A 17,848-nucleotide genomic window follows, 5' to 3' on the forward strand; every position below is an offset into this window, starting at 1 on the left:
TTATCTCATTTCTGAAGGCTTCCCATTTTCCAGCCGTCCCTTTACCTGCGAACATCTGCCTCCAATCAGCTTTCAAAAGTTCTTGCCTAATACTGTCAAAATTGGCCTTTCTCCAATTTAAAACTTCAACTTTTAGATCTGGTCTATCCTTTTCCATCACTATTTTAAAACGAATAGAATTATGGTCACTGGCCACAAAATGCTCCCCCACTGACACCTCAGTCACCTGCCCTGCCTTATTTCCCAAGAGTAGGTCAAGTTTTGCACCTTCTCTAGTAGATACATCTACATACTGAATCAGAAAATTGTCTTGCACATACTTAAGAAATTCCTCTCCATCTAAACCTTTAACACTATGGCAGTCCCAGTCGATGTTTGAGTCTCTCTTACCACCGCAGCATCATATTTCCACAAAGTAATTTGCCCCTGTAATTCCTCAGTTATGTTTACTATGCTCTGCGTGTTGACAAACATGCATAGTTACTCTGTTTGGATTCCATTTCTTTATCCCAACTCCAAATTCACCTATTGATTTGCAATTCTTAAAACCTATTACATTTATGTAAACAGTTTTTATTTTCCACAAGTCCTGCCAAACTCACTTAATATTTACTGCATTTTCTTTTTATATTCCATATTCTCAGCAACCTAAGTAAAGCTTTTTCCCTGAATTCTACATTTTATTATAACTATCATATTTACAGCCCCTCATTTTGTATTTCTTCTAGAAATTGAGAAAATGGTGTAGGAGTCCTTGACAGGGAAATAACTGCAGACAATGTAGTACAAGAAACTGACACAATACTGACTAGATAGCGACTTTATTTCCATGATCTCAACCCTTCAGTAGAAATTTGCTTTAAACAATATAAAATGCAGGCCAGAGTCCAAACCAGAGGATAAAAATGACATTGAATTACTTTCACATCTTTGAATGGTTGTTAAGGTTTTGATGGATTTGACTGTAGATTCAGCAACAGCTTGTAGCAAAAGAATGAAACAAACACTATATAGAAAATAAATGAGGAAAGGGAACTCTTCTGCAGAATTCAGACAATGAGGTTAGATTAGGTTGTACGCTGTTGTAAATTTTTAAAATAAAAACCATTAATTTTGTTCTCAAATTGTTGCTGGCACACCACGAGTCTCAAAGTATTGTGCAGTATTGACTCAGCACTGGTGCACACTGGAACAGTACAGGATAGCAGTGATACACAACTAGGACAGCGCTTGCACGGTGTGGGACCCTGCTGACATTTGGCCAACACTTACAGTCTGTGGATTGGCAGAGACTGGAACAGGACTGACACACCTGCGACCTCCCCAAGCTCTGGATAAATTTAAAAGTCACACACAACATCAGGCTATAGTCCAACAGATTTATTTGGAAGCACTAGCTTTTGGAGAGCTGCTCCTTCATCAGGTGGTTAACCACCTGATTTTTAACTTTGTACACCTCAGTCCAACACCGGCATCTTCAAATCATAACCTCCAGATACATAACATCATCCTCCACCATTTCCGCCACCTGCAAACAGACCCCATCACCAGGCATATATTTCCTCCCCACTCCTATCTGTGTTTCAGAGCGACCATTCCCTCTGTACAGACTGAGACATCACTGGCAAAGCAAATGGTTAGCACTGTTCCGTCTGGATCAGTATTGGCATACACTGGAGCAAAGGTTTTGGCCCAAAACATTGACTTTCCTGTCCCTCAGATGTTGTCTGACCTACTGTGCTTTTCCAGCTTCATATTTATTGACTCTGGCTTCCATATCTGCAGTCCTTACTGTCTCAAGTATTAGCAACTTCCGAAACAGTACTGAAACTGTACTGGCACTGTCTAAGTTAATACTGGCATAAACTGGTACAGGTTTGGCACATTCTGAGATAGTCCAGATCAGTATTAGCACACACTGGTACATTCTTGGCAGATCCTACTCTGTCTGTGATAAAGAAGCAACACCCAGTGATTAAATTAGATTGCATTAAATTTGGAATATATTGAGTGAGGTGGGAGGGGAGCAGAAAGAAATTGCTATATTTGGATTACGAATTAACATATAAAATCAAAATGCCTCTTAACTATGCTGTAACATTGCTACATTTTCTTTTTATGTTCCTATTCTTCAAATCTCCTCACTATTGTTTCTAATATGAAGAGTATTTTCATTATTTCTCTTTGAGTCTGGATCTTGCTGTTTCTGTGTTGTTGATTGCCGTTTTGTATGAAATGGCTTAAAGGCAAATCTTGGTTCTTCTAATGGAAAATTCCTCTCCAGCAGCATAAAATGGAGGGGAGAGGGAATCAATTTTCATCATTTTAAAAACAATACTGTCATTCTTGAAGTCCTGTTCATTTCATTCTGAGAGTTTCTGTAACAGTATAAACTGGCAGTAAATCAGTAGATTATGCACCATTGAATTCAGGAAATGTTGCAGGACTTGGAGAGACCTACATTGTACCTTCACAAAATCCCAGGTCAATTGAACAGAAACCAAAAAGTACGACTGGTGTATGTTATAAGACATTGTACAATATCAATACTATCTGATGTATCTGGAAACATGTTCCTAAACTGATTCTCAGCACAGAAAACCATATTTGCCACTGATGATAAATTCTTTGAATTAAAAATCCCCCAGAAATTACACAGTTATATAAAATTACTCAGGTTCAGGTGTCTTGATACCCAACACGGATATTCCTTACTTCTGCACATATTTATCTAGCTTCCCTTGAAAAACAATATTGCATGGTTTCTTTCCTTAACCTTTCAACCACATAATCTTGGTTATTCATGGGTAAACAATTAATGATAGAATGATCTATGCTGTTAACCAAAATGAAAATACTAAGTAAGGCAAAAGGTTGGATTCATCAAACTTGTAATCAGATATCATGGTCCATGAATTAATGTACTTGAGGGATGAACTTTAATGTGTGAGTTAAAATGCTTGTAGAGCAGTCTTCAGTTGGTGAGTTAAGGTGCAATATGGATAGATTTCAGTGGGAGAATAGAGCACAAAAGGGTTGTACCCTGAATGGGATACTCTTTATCTAGAATTACAGAAGTTACCATACAGAAACCCATCATTTGGTCCAGAATAGTCTGCATCAGCATTTACTGTCCAGACAAGCTGTCCTATCTTATTTATTGAACGGTGCTCATTTCCTTTCATTCACTTTTCCTCTGTTACTAACCAATACAATATGGCAGATTCTACCTAAACCACTAGCCCTGGAAGTGGCCTCAACCTCAAAAGAGCTGACTTCAAACAGAGGATTAGGGTTCTGGAGGAGAGTTCATACACCAGAGGCTTGAAGTTTGATGGGAGATTAATTATCATGAGGGATGGGTTTTGATGAAAATACAAAAAAGATCAAGATAAAACAATTAACATACTAGACAGATGGGCTTCAAGAGAAGATTTGATGTAAAAAATGAGAGTTTAGGTATCAAGGGATTGGATATGATGTTTTTTTTCCTCTTCCCTTGGGGAATGGGACACTGTTGTGCTAAGGACTGTTGTACTCTCAGAACATATAATATGTGAAATATTTACAAACAGTGGTCTCAGAACAGAGGAATAACAAAGCAGATAATATCCCTAAAGCAAAATTGTCAGTAACCAGGAATAGTCTTCAAAACACCTCCACAAGGACAAGCAGATATACCAAAGTACAGTAAAACAAACTGAACAGTTCAAAGAAATAAGACCTCATTCTGTTACATATTGTATCCCCGTAAATGCTGAAATTAAGATCATTTGGTGAAAAGCACTGAAGTCTGATGATCTCAAGTTCCATCTTCAAATATTCATTGTCATGTAGAGCCACTGTTTGAAAAGCACAATACCATTAGTTAAACAGAGTTCTAAATTAAGTAGATCCTGATTTTTGCATCAAACAAGTAAACTATCAGCAGCTAAAATTAATAAAGTTAGAAGCAATCTAAGATGAGAAGATATTGCAGTGGCAGAAGAGAAGGACAGTGGGCACTGAGACAATCTACTCACTGGGCATGAGAAGCAGGGACCTGACTGGATGCGCTAATACAGTGAAATTTAAAAAGTGCCATTTACATTGAGATCCTGCACATCAGAGAGATAAAAATGTATGTCGCTTTGCACAGTTCTTCAAACACTGGGATCACTCTCTTGTTTGAAGAGGTTGAGAGAGGGGGGTGGATTGTAAAAGGAGCCCCCACCATAAGCAACTCCTTCAGGAGGGAGGAATTGAAGTGGTCAAGGAATTAAACTCGATTAGGGTCTTCAGACATCCAGTGAGATTGGTTGTCTCTTTTCGCAGCTGCAGAATGATCACTGGTAGATCATTTTGAAAAAAGAATTATGTTAAGAAAATAACAACCTAACAAATAGCCCTGTTAAATCTTTTTTAGCTATAAATTTGAAATAGTGTCACTGTGCATCTCAGTGAGATCCATGCCAGATGCCAGCATTGTGGTTCAGTAGAAAGTACCTCAGAATCAGCAGATTCAAGTTCCATAAGAGAAACTTGAGTTCAAATTCTAGGCTGACATTTCAGTGAAGCACTGAGGGCATGCTGCACTGTTGGGAGTCCTGTATTTTGGATAAGTTGTTAAACAAATATTGATTACTTAAAGATACAAAATCAATCAAGAAGTGCTTCTGATATGTACCTGAATGAAATTAAACAGCTGTTGGGAAACAGGGTCTGTTAGAATCTGTTGTTTGCAGATTTCCCTCACATGAGTCAAGACTATCCCAAGGTTCACCTTGTATTGTTAAACACATTGATATCTGGACACATAGTGTGTTTGTCATTTCTGTTCCCATATGCAAATGACCCTGACAGTGTTCCAGGGTCTGAGGATACTGCCCCTGGTGGGCGTGATTGGGCATATAGATCTGCATTAAACGTTGGTTAGCTGAAATTTTCTTATCTAGTCAAGTTCTTACCTGCATTAAATTCAGTGTCACCTCACCAGTCTGTCGGGTGTCACATGCTTTGAATGACCCTGTTTTTAAAACAAAATCTACAGTAAATACTACAGAGCATATCATTCTAATTATTTAATTAAGATCACCTCAGAGAACAGGTTCGCAATGACTGGTGAGGCCAGAACCAGGGGTTAGTCTGAGGATTCAGGGTCCACCATTTAGAACTGAGGCGAGGAGAAATGTTTTTATCCAGAAAGTGTTGAACCTGTAGACTCTTGGGCATGGTTGAGGCAAAAAAATTAATGTTTTCAAGAAGGGTTAGCTACAGTTCTTAGGGCTAAACGGATGATGGAATGAGAAGAAGGCATAAGAAGGAAGACATAAGGAAGTTCCAGTGAATATAAGCAGTTGAAGTTATTGGTAGAAATCTGGCAGGTGGAGTACAATGTGAGGAAACGTGAAATTGTTCACTTTGGCAAAGGTTACCCTTACAGGACAGAGTTGAGGAGGATTATTTTCTTTCAAAAGCTTGTAAAACTTCGGACTCTCCACCTCGGAAGGCAGTGTAGATTGGGTCATCAAATATTTTTAAGACGGAGATAGATAGATTCTTGGAGAAAGTGAGGACTGCAGATGCTGGAGATCAGAGCTGAAAAATGTGTTGCTGGAAAAGCGCAGCAGGTCAGGCAGCATCCAAGGAGCAGGAGAATCGACATTTCGGGCATAAGCCCTGAAGAAGGGAATCAAAGGTAGAAGGGAATGTGGAATTCAAAACACAAACAGATCAGCCATGATCTTATTGAATGGCAGAGCAGGTTTAAGGAGCGGAACGGGCTGCATCTGTTCCTATTTTGTATGTTCATATGTATGTATCCTCTGACCACCAAAACTCATGCTACATATAACTGAAGTTCTTTCTGCCTGGTACCATTCTGGTAGTATCTTTCTCTGAGGTTTAATGTATCTATAGTGAATAAAGTGCAGAGAGATGAAGTAATTCTCATGTAAAGTGGATTGGGTTCAGGAGAGAAGCTCTACAATAAGACTGAAAATACCTTGACAGTGATAATGCTTTGCAGATTGGGTAAGCAGGACTTTGCAGCAACAAGATCCCCACAAGGTGGCAGCACATTTACACTTCTTGAGAACCTGGATACTTTCAGCAACTAAACAGATTCTCAACATCCCAGGGCACATCCCAATTTCATCAGCCAAACTTTGACACCAAACCACAGCAGGAAATATTAGGCCTGGTGATCAAAAGACTTGGTTAATGAGATATATTCGAGTAAAAAATGAGGTCTGCAGATGCTGGAGATCACAGCTGCAAATGTGTTGCTGGTCAAAGCACAGCAGGTTAGGCAGCATCTCAGGAATAGATTCCTGATGAAGGGCTTATGCTCGAAACGTCGAATTCTCTATTCCTGAGATGCTGCCTAACCTGCTGTGCTTTGACCAGCAACACATTTGCAGCAGTAATGAGATATATTTTCAGTAATGATTTAAAGGAGGATGAAGATATGGAGCAATTTGGAGAAGAAATTCCTGAGCTTAGGGCCCAAGCATCTATAGGCATTACTGCTAATAATGGAATGATGGAAATAGGAGGTTGAGAGGCCAGAATTGGAGAAATGTAGAGATCTTGGAGGATTATAGAGCTATAAAAATACAGAAGGGTGAGGGCATGGAAACAAGGATGAGGATCATAAAATCAGCATATTGCAAACTGGGAACCAGCAAGGACAGAGTGTGTTGAATGAATGGTACTTTGTATAAGTTAAGATACGGACAACAGAGTTTTGGAAGACCTGAAATCTATGAAGGATGGCTGATGGGAGACTAGTTAACAGAACATTGAATATAGTCACTGGGTCAAAATCAGAACTTCTTTAACAGCACTGTGGTTATTGTCTTACCGGAAGTTTACTGTGCTCAAATTAAACAAACAAGAAGCTGGAAGAATCACAGCCATCCAGGCAGCAACAGGAGGTGAAGTCAACGTTTCTGGTATGACCTTTCATCAGTACTATACTTGAGAGTAGGGGGAGCTACAGATAAAGGGGGGAAGGTTGGGCGGGGAGAGTAGCAGAAGGGTAAGGTAGTGATAGGTGAGCGCAGGTAATGGGTACAACTGGTTGATCATAGGGAGGGATGAATCCAGTTGGTAGCTGGAAGGAAGGGTCAGTCTTTGGAATGGAAGAGAGGAGGCGAAGGTGGAAAGTGCGCCAGAGCGTAGGTGGGAAGATTATTTGAAATTTGAGCTCAAATGTTAAGCCTTCACGGATGTAGGCTGCCCAGGTGGAAGATGAGGTATTATTCTTCAAATTTGCAGTCTGATTCACTGAGGCACTGGAGGAAGCTGAGGATGGACATGTCAGAGAGGGAGTGGGAGGAGGAATTGAAATGGGCGGTGATGGGGAGGTCAAGCTGGCTGTTTCAGGACCAACGAAGATGTTCGGTGAAATGGATACTTAGTCTACATTGGGTCTCATTAATGTAGAGAAGACCACATCGGAAGCACCGGATGGAGTAGACTAGATTGGTGAAGATGAAGGCAAACTTCTATCTTGCCTGGAAGAACTGTTTGGGGCCCTGGATGGAAGTGAGGGAAGTGGCATATGAGCAGGGGTTGCATCTTTTCTGGTTTCAGGAGAAGATATGTTGCGGGAGGGGTGGTGGAGTGGTTGGTGGAAATCATACCCACTATTTATCAGTTAACGTATCAGTATCTTACCCTCCACTACTCCCAACTCCACCCCCACCCCCCTTTATCTGGAGCTCCCCTTACCCCATATCTAGTCCTGAAGAAGGGTTACACTCGAAACATTGATTTTTCCATCTCCAGATGCTGTCTGGCTTGCTGTGTTCTTCCAGCCTCCTGTTTGTCTACTTCGGATTCCAGCATCTGCAGTTTTTTTGTCTCTAACTGTGCTTAAATTAGCTGCCATGTTGTCGCCACTACAAGTAACTATGCTGCAAAAAGTAATTCATTTGCTCAAAAGCACCTTGGGATGCCCAGAACCCAATAACTGTGACTTACAAATGCAAGTCTTTCTGTTGATCTATCAGGAGGCTAAGCTGGTTTGTGCCAGGTAGTGTTGTCTAGTTTGATAGTTAATAATTACTCACTGAATGCAGTCTCCAATCGAACCATGCAACGGAGGAAGTTATCAAAATCAATTTGAAGGTACGCATCTGAGTATCGGATGACCATAAGCTGCAGTAACTGATTGTTGACCTGAAACCCTGGGGATCAAAGGGTGCAGTTTAATTACTAATCAAATTTAATTGCAAACCCAAAAACCATTCAGAATCTTACAACTGCAATTTCAGTCCAGTGCATTAGGCAAAGAAGGGAATTGGACAAAAAAAAAACAAGAAGCAGGGATCTTGTGCCCATTTTTTGCCAATGTGTTGTCACCCCAAGATTTCCATCTAACGTAATCGCTTAGCATTCTAAAGCAAAGTCCTCAATAACATCTTCTGTGGATGTGACCAAGCTATTTTTTTCTTAGGTTCCACCCCTAAATGTCTCTTATCATGAACACTGAATTTACAGCAAGGCTTCCCAAATCGTGATTTCTGAGACAAGATGTTGGGATCACATGCTCAAGTCAGCAATGGCTACAATGGAGCACAGTTTGAATATTAACAGTTGTGATGCCCTTTTGGAGGCTGACGTTTCTATCTAATGGTGGTTGTGGCCTAATGGACAGAAATTTGAGGCATGATTGCTGCTGCAAAAATAAACTGATGAAAAGGTAGACGTTTTTTGAAAAGAAAACAGTGACCCTGCCCTCCCCTCCTCTTCCACTTTGGGACAATAAAACAGGATCAAACCGAGAAAAGATTTGTGAAGCCCTGATTAGAATGTCCAGGTAATTATGTCCACATAGTATCAGATTCTAGGACTTCTACCTGTGTTTAAAGGAATCCCTTAATCAGATCTGTAATGCTGGAACCCCTTTGCCAAATCTCTGTAATGCTGAAATCTATTTGCCAGATCTGTAATGTTGGAATCTCTTTGCTGGATCCCTGTAACACTGAAATTCCTTCATTACATCCCATGCTGGAATCCCTTCACTGTTGGTGGGTGTAGTACTCCAGATTACAGTAATGCTGAAATCACATCCCGAAACGCTTGGATTTGTACTCCAGATTCCACCTGTGCTAGAACTACTATTCCAGATCATAAAGGTAATGGGATCATTTCCCCAGCTCCTCAAATTGATGGAAAAATTTCTCCATCCAGATTCCACAGGTGCCAAACTCACAGAGATCATACTTCCAAAGCTCATGTTTTACTTTCAAGCCCTGAGTTCTCTGTAATTATTTTATCAGCACATTGTATTTTATAAGAGTAACACCACAGAACACACCAGATGGCCTCCTTCTTTAAAGACCAAAATTTTCCCTTCCATGCGGTTAAAGATACCCTCCAACACATCTCATCCACGTCCCACACCTCCGGTGTTCCTGGTGTCTTGGCCAATATTTATCCCTCAATCAACATTATTAAAACAGATAATTTGGGTTTTTTTTTACAGGAACTTTCCATGCATAAATTGGTTGCTGCAATCCTTTGAAATACTGTACAATACCTTGTTAGATGTAAAACAATTTGGCACATACTGAATTGTGAAAACTATGATATGAATGCCAGTTCTTTCAGTCTTATTTTGATTTTTGACACTAGTGCTTGACCCAGTTCCTTACCTATGTTCTTTACAGCAGTCCGGAGTTCGTGAGCTGATATGGTCCCTGATTTGTCATGGTCACAGCTCAGGAAAGCACGCTGCAAAAGAAGGAAGTTGGGCAGCAAAATTAAGACCAGATGGATAAATAACAGGGAGTGACTGCAGCCTTTTATTATTACTCTTTTATTGTGTGATCGAGAAGAAGGTCAAGAACTATCCTCAGGCTTAGGCTTCGTTACAACACTGTTTATGACCAAATGCTGTCTCCATAGTAATGTGAGATATATCTGGCTGTAATCTTACTGTTACATTATAGAATGACAATTGCATAAATTCTACCACCTAATACTAGTTGGTCTACTTCACATGTTTCTCTACAGGTATTTCTCATATTCACACGACTGGACTTCAGGCTTCTACTCCTCCCCTTCAACTTCACCCACATTACTATTTATGCCCAGTGATGAGCAGCTCTGTGACATCATTGCACAGTTGCTGAAGAGTCCTGAAGTCTTACACAACAATTATTGATTCCTTTACCGTCCACAGCTTCATTCGGCTCCAGAAGATCTTGAATTCATCAAACCCAAGTCCTTCAGCATTGTCTTTCTGTGTTGAAGGTGTAGTCAAGGATTAATTCTCAATTTTGTAATCCTTTATATTATTTTCTGCTAGCACATCTCTGTTGGTTGCAAAAGGCAAAAATATCTTGTTGCAGTTTGAACTGAGATGAGGAGACGTTTCTTCACAGAGAAAGTGATATGTCTGTGGAATTCTCTTTCCTAAAGTTTTGAGGGCTAAAGGAATCAAATGATATGGGGAGAAAATGGAAACTGGGTATTAAGTTGGATGATCAGCCATGATCACATTGAACGGTGGAACAGGCTCGAAGGGCTGTAGGTCCCATTTCTCTTATTTCCTATGTGTCTATATGCTTGATACACTGGTTGCCTTGTGCTTGTGGATGAATACTCAGATATTTGGATGAAAGTTATATATTTGATAGGGAGCAATGTTTCCTCAAAATTTAAGATGATTTGATTTGGCCGTCCGGAGGACTGCTATGTGGCTCAGTGGGTACTACTTTAATCTCCAGCCTCGCACTAAAGATTTGAGCACCAAATTAAAGCTTGTATTCATGTTGTACCCAGTGAAAGTAGTATTGCTGTTTGCTACATTATATGTAGAGGTTTTTTTTTATCTTCTAGTTTTATAAGCATTCATGTACGGTATTCTATGCATGTGTAGAACATATCCAAATTCAAAGACACAGAATTTTCAGATTTGCAGTTTATAGAAATTGAACAAAAACATGCCTTAATGTATAATGCAATTTGCAGAAGCTTATGGCCTCCTAACTCTGAGTTTTTTCATTTTAATACTAAGGAGAAAATTCTTCAATGTGTAGCCAATTCTTTCACAATCACTTCAGAGTGACAACATCGGTATTTTTTATCGTCACAGTGACCCCTAAGGGTCAGGATACTTAAACTAAGTGACCCCTAATTTAATAGATATTAATTTGATGCTCATGGCAACTCATACTTTTGCAGATCAGTAAATGTTGACTGAGTTTGAAGGAGGAAATAAATCACAGGATACATTATAGAGAGACACAATACTGCGACAAGTCTCAATGTCAAAACTTTCCATCGCTACTTCCTTTCCTGTAAAACAAAGACAGGTAAATAATAAATTAAATACCCACTCCCTGAGCAGAAGAATGACAGTCAGTTTATGAAGAGTCATTACGCTTAAACAGAGAATCCATTAGTTACATATCCCTTCTATTATGGCCTGGTTTTGTTGTTTTAGGCCAGAGTTGCTCAGATCTTGCACTACGCAGGAAACAAAGGGTTCCATCAGACTTGGAAGTATTTTTATATATTTCATCCAAAGGAACAGGAGCTACCCACCCAAGGCCCACTCAAATAATTTGGATCTTCCTTAGATCTTAACATACATAGCCTATACAATTGCAAATTCTTTCACCCCACAAGCTACTAAATGCTGACCACACTGGCCGCATTTTAGAATCTGCATCCAGGACTCCCTGAGTTCTTGCAGCTTACCTGTCAATTTATCTGCAGTTAAGTCCTCAGTCATAGGTAAGGGAAAGAAACTGGGCAATTAACAACTGGAAATGGGTGTCTGCCCAGTGAACTCCAAATATACAGCATTAAAATTCAACACAGGAAGAACTCCCAATAAAACCAAAAAGTGCACGTGGTATTTAAGTACTGATGAGAACAGAAGGGTCAGGTTTTCCCTTTATAAGTTGGTGTTCTTGCATCTGTCCTGATGGTATCAGCCATGATTCAATTGGGAGCACTTTCTGAACCACACGGTCTCAGTTTCACAGACCCACTCCAGGGCTTGAGCACATTTAAAACCAAGGCTGATATTCCACTGCAGTGCTGAGTGAACATTGAGTTGTCAGATGTGCTCTCATTTGCATAAGATGTTAAACCAAGGCTATATTTTAGTCCAGCTAAGTGTAGAAGATCCCAGGACACTATTTTGAAGAAGAGCAAGTGAGTTATTTCTGGTGTCCTGATGAATATCTACTCCTTAGTTAATATTACAAGTCAAATAGCATAGAAGATAGAATGAAATGAAAAACTTTATGAAATTACAAGTATGAAGATGCAGTGCCAAATAATTGATGAAACTGTGAACTGATAAATTTCCCAATTCATGTGGACTTCATCCGAGGCTTTTTTAAAATCAAAAGTAGCTAATGAAATAATAGATTTCTGTTAATTTTCCAAAATGTCTATATCAAGAAATGACTGGACATTTATAAATCCTCTATTCAGGAAGAGAGGGAGGCAGAAAACAGGAAACAATAGGCCAGTTAGTTTGATATCTGTAATGGAGAGGATGTTACATTTGATCATTAAAAAGATCATAACTATGCACACAGAAAAATTCAATGTAATCAAGAAGATTACATGGTTTTGTGAAAGGAAAATCATGTTTAATTTATTAAAGTTCTTTGAGTGAGTAATACGTGCTGTGGTAAAGGGGAGACTGTATGTGTAATATATTTGGATTTCCAGAAGGCATTTAATAAGGTGCCACATCAAAAGTTATTACGAAAAGTAAGAGTTTGTAGTGTAGGGGATAACATTTCAGCACAGATAGGAGATTGGCTGGCTGGCTGGTTGAAAACAGAGTATGCAAGAATGGGTCTTTTTTGATTGGCAGGACAACCGGGTCTCAATGTCCTACAATTTACATCGATGACTTAGATAAAGGAGGTCAAGGTGGTAGCCACATATGCAGCTGACACAAAAAATAGGTAGGAAAATGTTTTGTGAAGATGACTTAAGGAGTTGGCAGACAAGATAAATAGATAGTTTGAGTGAGCAAAAATGATGGAATATAATGTAAGAAAATGTTAACTTGTTCTCTCTGGCAGGAAGAACAAAAAGCAGAGTATTATTTAAACAAAAAAACAACTGAGGATTTCAGAGGTGCTGAGGAATAAGCATGTTCTAGTGCATGAATTACAAAAATGTTTGTGTACAGGTATAGCAGATAATTAAGGCAGCTAATGGGATGCTATCCTATATTTTAAAAGAAGAATTGGATATAAAAATAAAGAAGTTATATCTCAGTTATTCAAGCCATTGGTGAGACCAATTCTTGAATATTGTGTACAATTTTGGTCTCCTTATTTAAAGAAGATGTGGTGTTTCAGAAAAGGTTTACTAAATTGATATCTTATCATGTCTTATGACAATGTGTGAGACAGGCTGTGCTTGTTTCCACTGGAGTTTAGAAGAGTGAGAGATCACTTGGTTGAAGTGTGTAAGATCCTGAATAGTCTTGACAAAGTGGATGTGGAAAGGATGTTTCCTCTTACAGGTCACTCCAGAACTTTAGGGGTATTGCTTTAAAATTAGGGATCGTCCTTTTAGAGCTGAGATGAGGAGGATTTTTTTTCTGTCAGAGGACTGTACAAATTTGGAACTCTGTGCTCAGAAGATGCTGGAGTTTGGATTATTAATTTTTTTTAGGCAGAGTTATATGGAATCTTGTTAGGCAGGAGAATTAAAGGGAATGTGAAATTTGAAACATAGATGAGCCACAATCCTACCGAATGGCAAAACAGACTTGAGTGGCCAAGTGGTCTAGTTCCTATTATGGATGTCTCAAATCAAATCTTTATTACATTGTTAACCATATTCGTAAATGTTGTCAAAATACAGATATCAATCTGTGATGCCAACACAACCGAAGTAAAAGAAGGAGCCGCATGAAATATAGGAAGCTTTTTCAGCTTGTCTATATTTTTAGCAATACTCAACACCGTAGGCAATGAACTCACTTTTAGCAAAGATAGTATTTAAAATGTCCTGTAGTTCATAAGCATTGATCACCAGATCCTGAAAATGAAGAGAGTAAAAAATAAGATTTAATCATTGAACATCATATCACAACTGTACATTTTCAAAATGATCAATGGTTCATTTTATTATGTGGAACTACAACACATGTCCAGGCCATTCAGCCCAACTGCTTTGTGCTAACATTTATAATCTACACTTGCTTACTCCCATCCTTTCTGATTTAACGATACTGGAAAACCAAAAAGCACACAACCACCTTCTTCTATGAACATCAAGAAGTAACATGAAAGGGAATGGCCTAAACCATTGAGTATTTTTCCAACACCTGATTGACTCTGAGCAGGACCTTTGAAATCTATATGCAGGTTAGGATTTGCCTGGGAACAACCTACCCACATTCTCATTCTGGAACCTCCTCATTCTCACTTTGTAACTTGCCGTATCCTTACTCTGGAACCTAACTGCATTCTCACAATGAAACCTTCCCATGTTCTCACTCTGGAACCTCCTCATATTCTCACTCCTGAATCTCCCATGCCCCACTCTTGGAACTCTTGTGATCTCACATCTGAACCTCACGTGTTCTTACTCCTGAACCTCACGTGTTCTCATTCATGAACCTCTCATTTTTCACTCCTGAACCTGCAGCATTCTCATTCCTGAATCACTATTTTCTTACTCCGAAAGCTCACGTGTTCTCACTTCTTCCTAAGTTACTATGAATTTTCCATGTGCTTAGAGATTATTTGATGAAAGGTACCACTCACCTTCCCTGAGATCTGTTCAAACATTGAGCGGAACTGCTTTTCCTCTTGATTTTCTTCCTGGGGGTTAACTGTTGGTTTGGGAGGCTGTAGAAACAAGTTTCTTTTCAGATTTCAATGTAAAAAAAAACAATTTTTATAACTTTACAAGTTTTAATGTAATTTTCCTCAGGATCAATAATTGTGCAAGCCAACCAATGGAGAGTGACCCAGATTGGGATCACTGCATATTTTTAGATATCAGCTATAGCTCAGAGGACTACACACTTCTCTCTAAGTCAGAAGTTTAGATTCAAGACTTGCTCTAGAGGCTTGAGCACAAAAATCCAAAAAGGCACTCCAGTGCAATACAGTGGGAATGTCACTGTGGGAGATGCTATCTACCAAATGAAACATTAAACTGAAGCTGTCCTCTATGTAAAATCACCATTAGTCTATTTAAAGAAAAGCTGAGTTTTCTCTAGTGTCATTTATTTATCAAGCATTGGCGATTAAGACTTGCTGGTTGTTGGAGCTTGCTGTATGTAAATTAGCTACTGCATTTCCTGCATGACAACAATGACTACACTTCAAAAAGCACATAGTTCGGGCTTTAAAGCACTTTGAGACAACCTGAGACAGTGAAGGGTACTACATAAATGCAAGTTCTTTCTTTCCTACAGAGATTCTAGATTTTATGACTAGGTAAAGAGGGATTAGAAGGTTAATTCATGGTCGTGAACAATTTGACCACTGGATAAGGTAAATGCTGGGATGGGTTTAAGATAAATTGGAGCTATGAATAAACACAGCTTACAAGACATTCACAATCCAAGAATGACTGAAAGGGTCATGTAAGTTTGCAGGAAGGCATGGACCACACACAGTCCTCATATGAGTAGTTCTCTCTAAAGCAAATGTAGACACATTTGACACAACTTCAATAATAGGAGTTCAAATCCAGACACATTTTTTGGTTGAACAATCAAACGACAGCTAGGAAGTGTTGGCTCCTCAAATATCCCCACCTCCTGAGATTCCCTGCATCTCAGATCTTCAGTGAATTTTCTCAATATGAAATCAAGAAACGACTGAAAGCACTGGACACGGCAAAGTCTCTGGGAATGCTTCCCTATACCTTCCTGGTAATTCTCATTAACACCTTTTGTTTCATGTGGTTCTAACATGAAAGATTGGGTGTTTGAGAGCTGCTGAGGGAAGGAGCTGGGTTGGGGTGAAGACAAACTCACCAGTTGTTGAGTTGGAGTTTGGATGAATAATTTTGATTGTTGAACTGTGGGAGCAGACCAGAGATGGAACCTTCAGTTGTTCAGAAGCTTCAGCTCTGTTGGCAGCTTGAAGATACAGGCACATACATACAAAATTTTCCCCAGAGTAGGAGAGTCCAGAATTAGACGGCATAGGTTTAAAGTGAGAGGGGCAAGATTTAAGAGGAATCCAAGAGGCAACTTTTTCACACAGAATGCGGTGCGAATATGGAACAAACTACTGAAGGAAGTGGTAGGAGAAGGAACAATTACAACACTTAAAAGACATTTGGGCAGATTCGTGAATAGGAAAGGTTTAAAGGAATATGAGCCAAATGCAGACAAATGGGACTAGTTCAGTTTAGGAACCCTGTTTGGCATGGACAAGTTGGACTAAAAGGTCTGTTTCTGTTCTGTGTGATTCTAAGTGGTCTTTGGCCTCACAAGCCTGTTCTACCATTCAAAAATGTTATGACTGATATGGTTGAGAAATTCTACATTGCCACCAATCTCGATAATGTTTGATTCTTTTGCCTAACCAGAAGCTATCTACCTCTGCTTATAATAATACTGCCCGCACTATCTTCTAAAATATAGAGTTCTAAAGTCACATCACTCTCTCAGAGAAAAAAAACTTCTCCTAAAAGTTGACCCCTAACTTGTTGGCATTGCTACAAAGCAACACGAATAAAGGAATAACCTGCTCATTTACACTTAGTTTGAGTTCCGTCAGGGCCACTTGTCTTCTGATCTTATTGCTGCCTCGGTTTAAATATGGATTTTAAAAAAGCTGAATTCCAGAGGTGAATGATTGCTCTTGACACCAAGGTAACAATCGACTGAATGTGGCATCAAGAAACCTTAGTAAAACTGGAATCACTGGGAATCAGGTGACACCCCAAAGCTGACCCATCATTACAGGGTCCAAGTTAGAAGTGCATTGAACTACCCTTTACTTAGGTGGATGAGTGCAGATCTAACAAACACAAGATGCTCATCATCATCTACGCGAAAGTAGCCCACGTATTTGGCACTTGATAATCACTTTAAACATCATTCTCTCCATCACCGATGCACAGTGGTGGCAGCAATATGCACCAGCAACACAAGACACTGCACAGCTTATAAAGCATTCTTCAACAGCACCTTCCAACCCCAAGTCCTCTATTATCTGGAAGAACAAGGGCAGCAGATACATGGAAACACCGTCATCTGCAAATTCTCCTCCCAGCACTAGCTATCCTGACTTGGAAATATATCACTGATCCTTCAGGAGGACTAAGTCAAATCCTCATAACGGCATTAAGGGTTTACCTATACCATGTGGACTGCAGTAGTTCAATTGATGACAGAACACAGCCTTTTCAAAGGCCTTGATAGCAAGGCCCCCATCCCAAAATTACTATTCACTTCAGTTGAGTTGTCACCCAATTCTATCCACTTTGGTTCTCTTATCTTTAATACATTGCCTTACAAAAATCCTCCAATGTCAGTTATCATTTCCTTTTTTAACTTTGTTGCTGTTGAAGGAGAAAATCTGAATTCAAAGGCAGAAGAGGAGGGCATACCTCCTAAATCTGAGCTACCCACTAGGAAGCAATGCTTGACTGCGAGTAGCCAGCGTAAATATCAGCCAATTCATGGGACTGTCAACTATTCACTTAGTTCACAAATCAGTATTTTAGGCCACGAGGTCCGTTCAGAGATCCTTATATCTGCATTTCTCAATTCCTTCCAAGGAGCAAAATCACAGTCAGGGGAGCAGCAATGTGTCCACTACAGACTGGGCTTTCAGTGCAGAGTGCAAACTAACACCACTGACAATAATACGCCTAGAGTGACACTGAACATTTT

The 17,848-nt window shown here is 39.5% G+C and overlaps 1 protein-coding gene across 1 annotated transcript in view; it reads right to left on the minus strand.

Moving 5' to 3' along the window:
* Positions 1-805: 805 nt before the first annotated feature.
* Positions 806-17,848, minus strand: part of capn9 (calpain 9) — a 70,403-nt gene continuing 53,360 nt past the window's right edge. Inside the window, exons 13-20 of the mRNA XM_060852300.1 lie at positions 14,751-14,834; positions 13,962-14,019; positions 11,228-11,292; positions 10,166-10,234; positions 9,645-9,723; positions 8,058-8,174; positions 4,947-5,005; positions 806-3,842 (exon numbers count right to left, since the gene is read on the minus strand). Coding sequence (XP_060708283.1) covers positions 3,816-3,842; positions 4,947-5,005; positions 8,058-8,174; positions 9,645-9,723; positions 10,166-10,234; positions 11,228-11,292; positions 13,962-14,019; positions 14,751-14,834 — 558 coding nt within the window. The 3' untranslated portion in view covers positions 806-3,815. The remainder of the gene's footprint in view (positions 3,843-4,946; positions 5,006-8,057; positions 8,175-9,644; positions 9,724-10,165; positions 10,235-11,227; positions 11,293-13,961; positions 14,020-14,750; positions 14,835-17,848) is intronic.

The sequence above is a fragment of the Hemiscyllium ocellatum genome, chromosome 3, assembly GCF_020745735.1.
Source record: "Hemiscyllium ocellatum isolate sHemOce1 chromosome 3, sHemOce1.pat.X.cur, whole genome shotgun sequence".
In the NCBI taxonomy this organism is placed as follows: Eukaryota; Metazoa; Chordata; class Chondrichthyes; order Orectolobiformes; family Hemiscylliidae; genus Hemiscyllium; species Hemiscyllium ocellatum.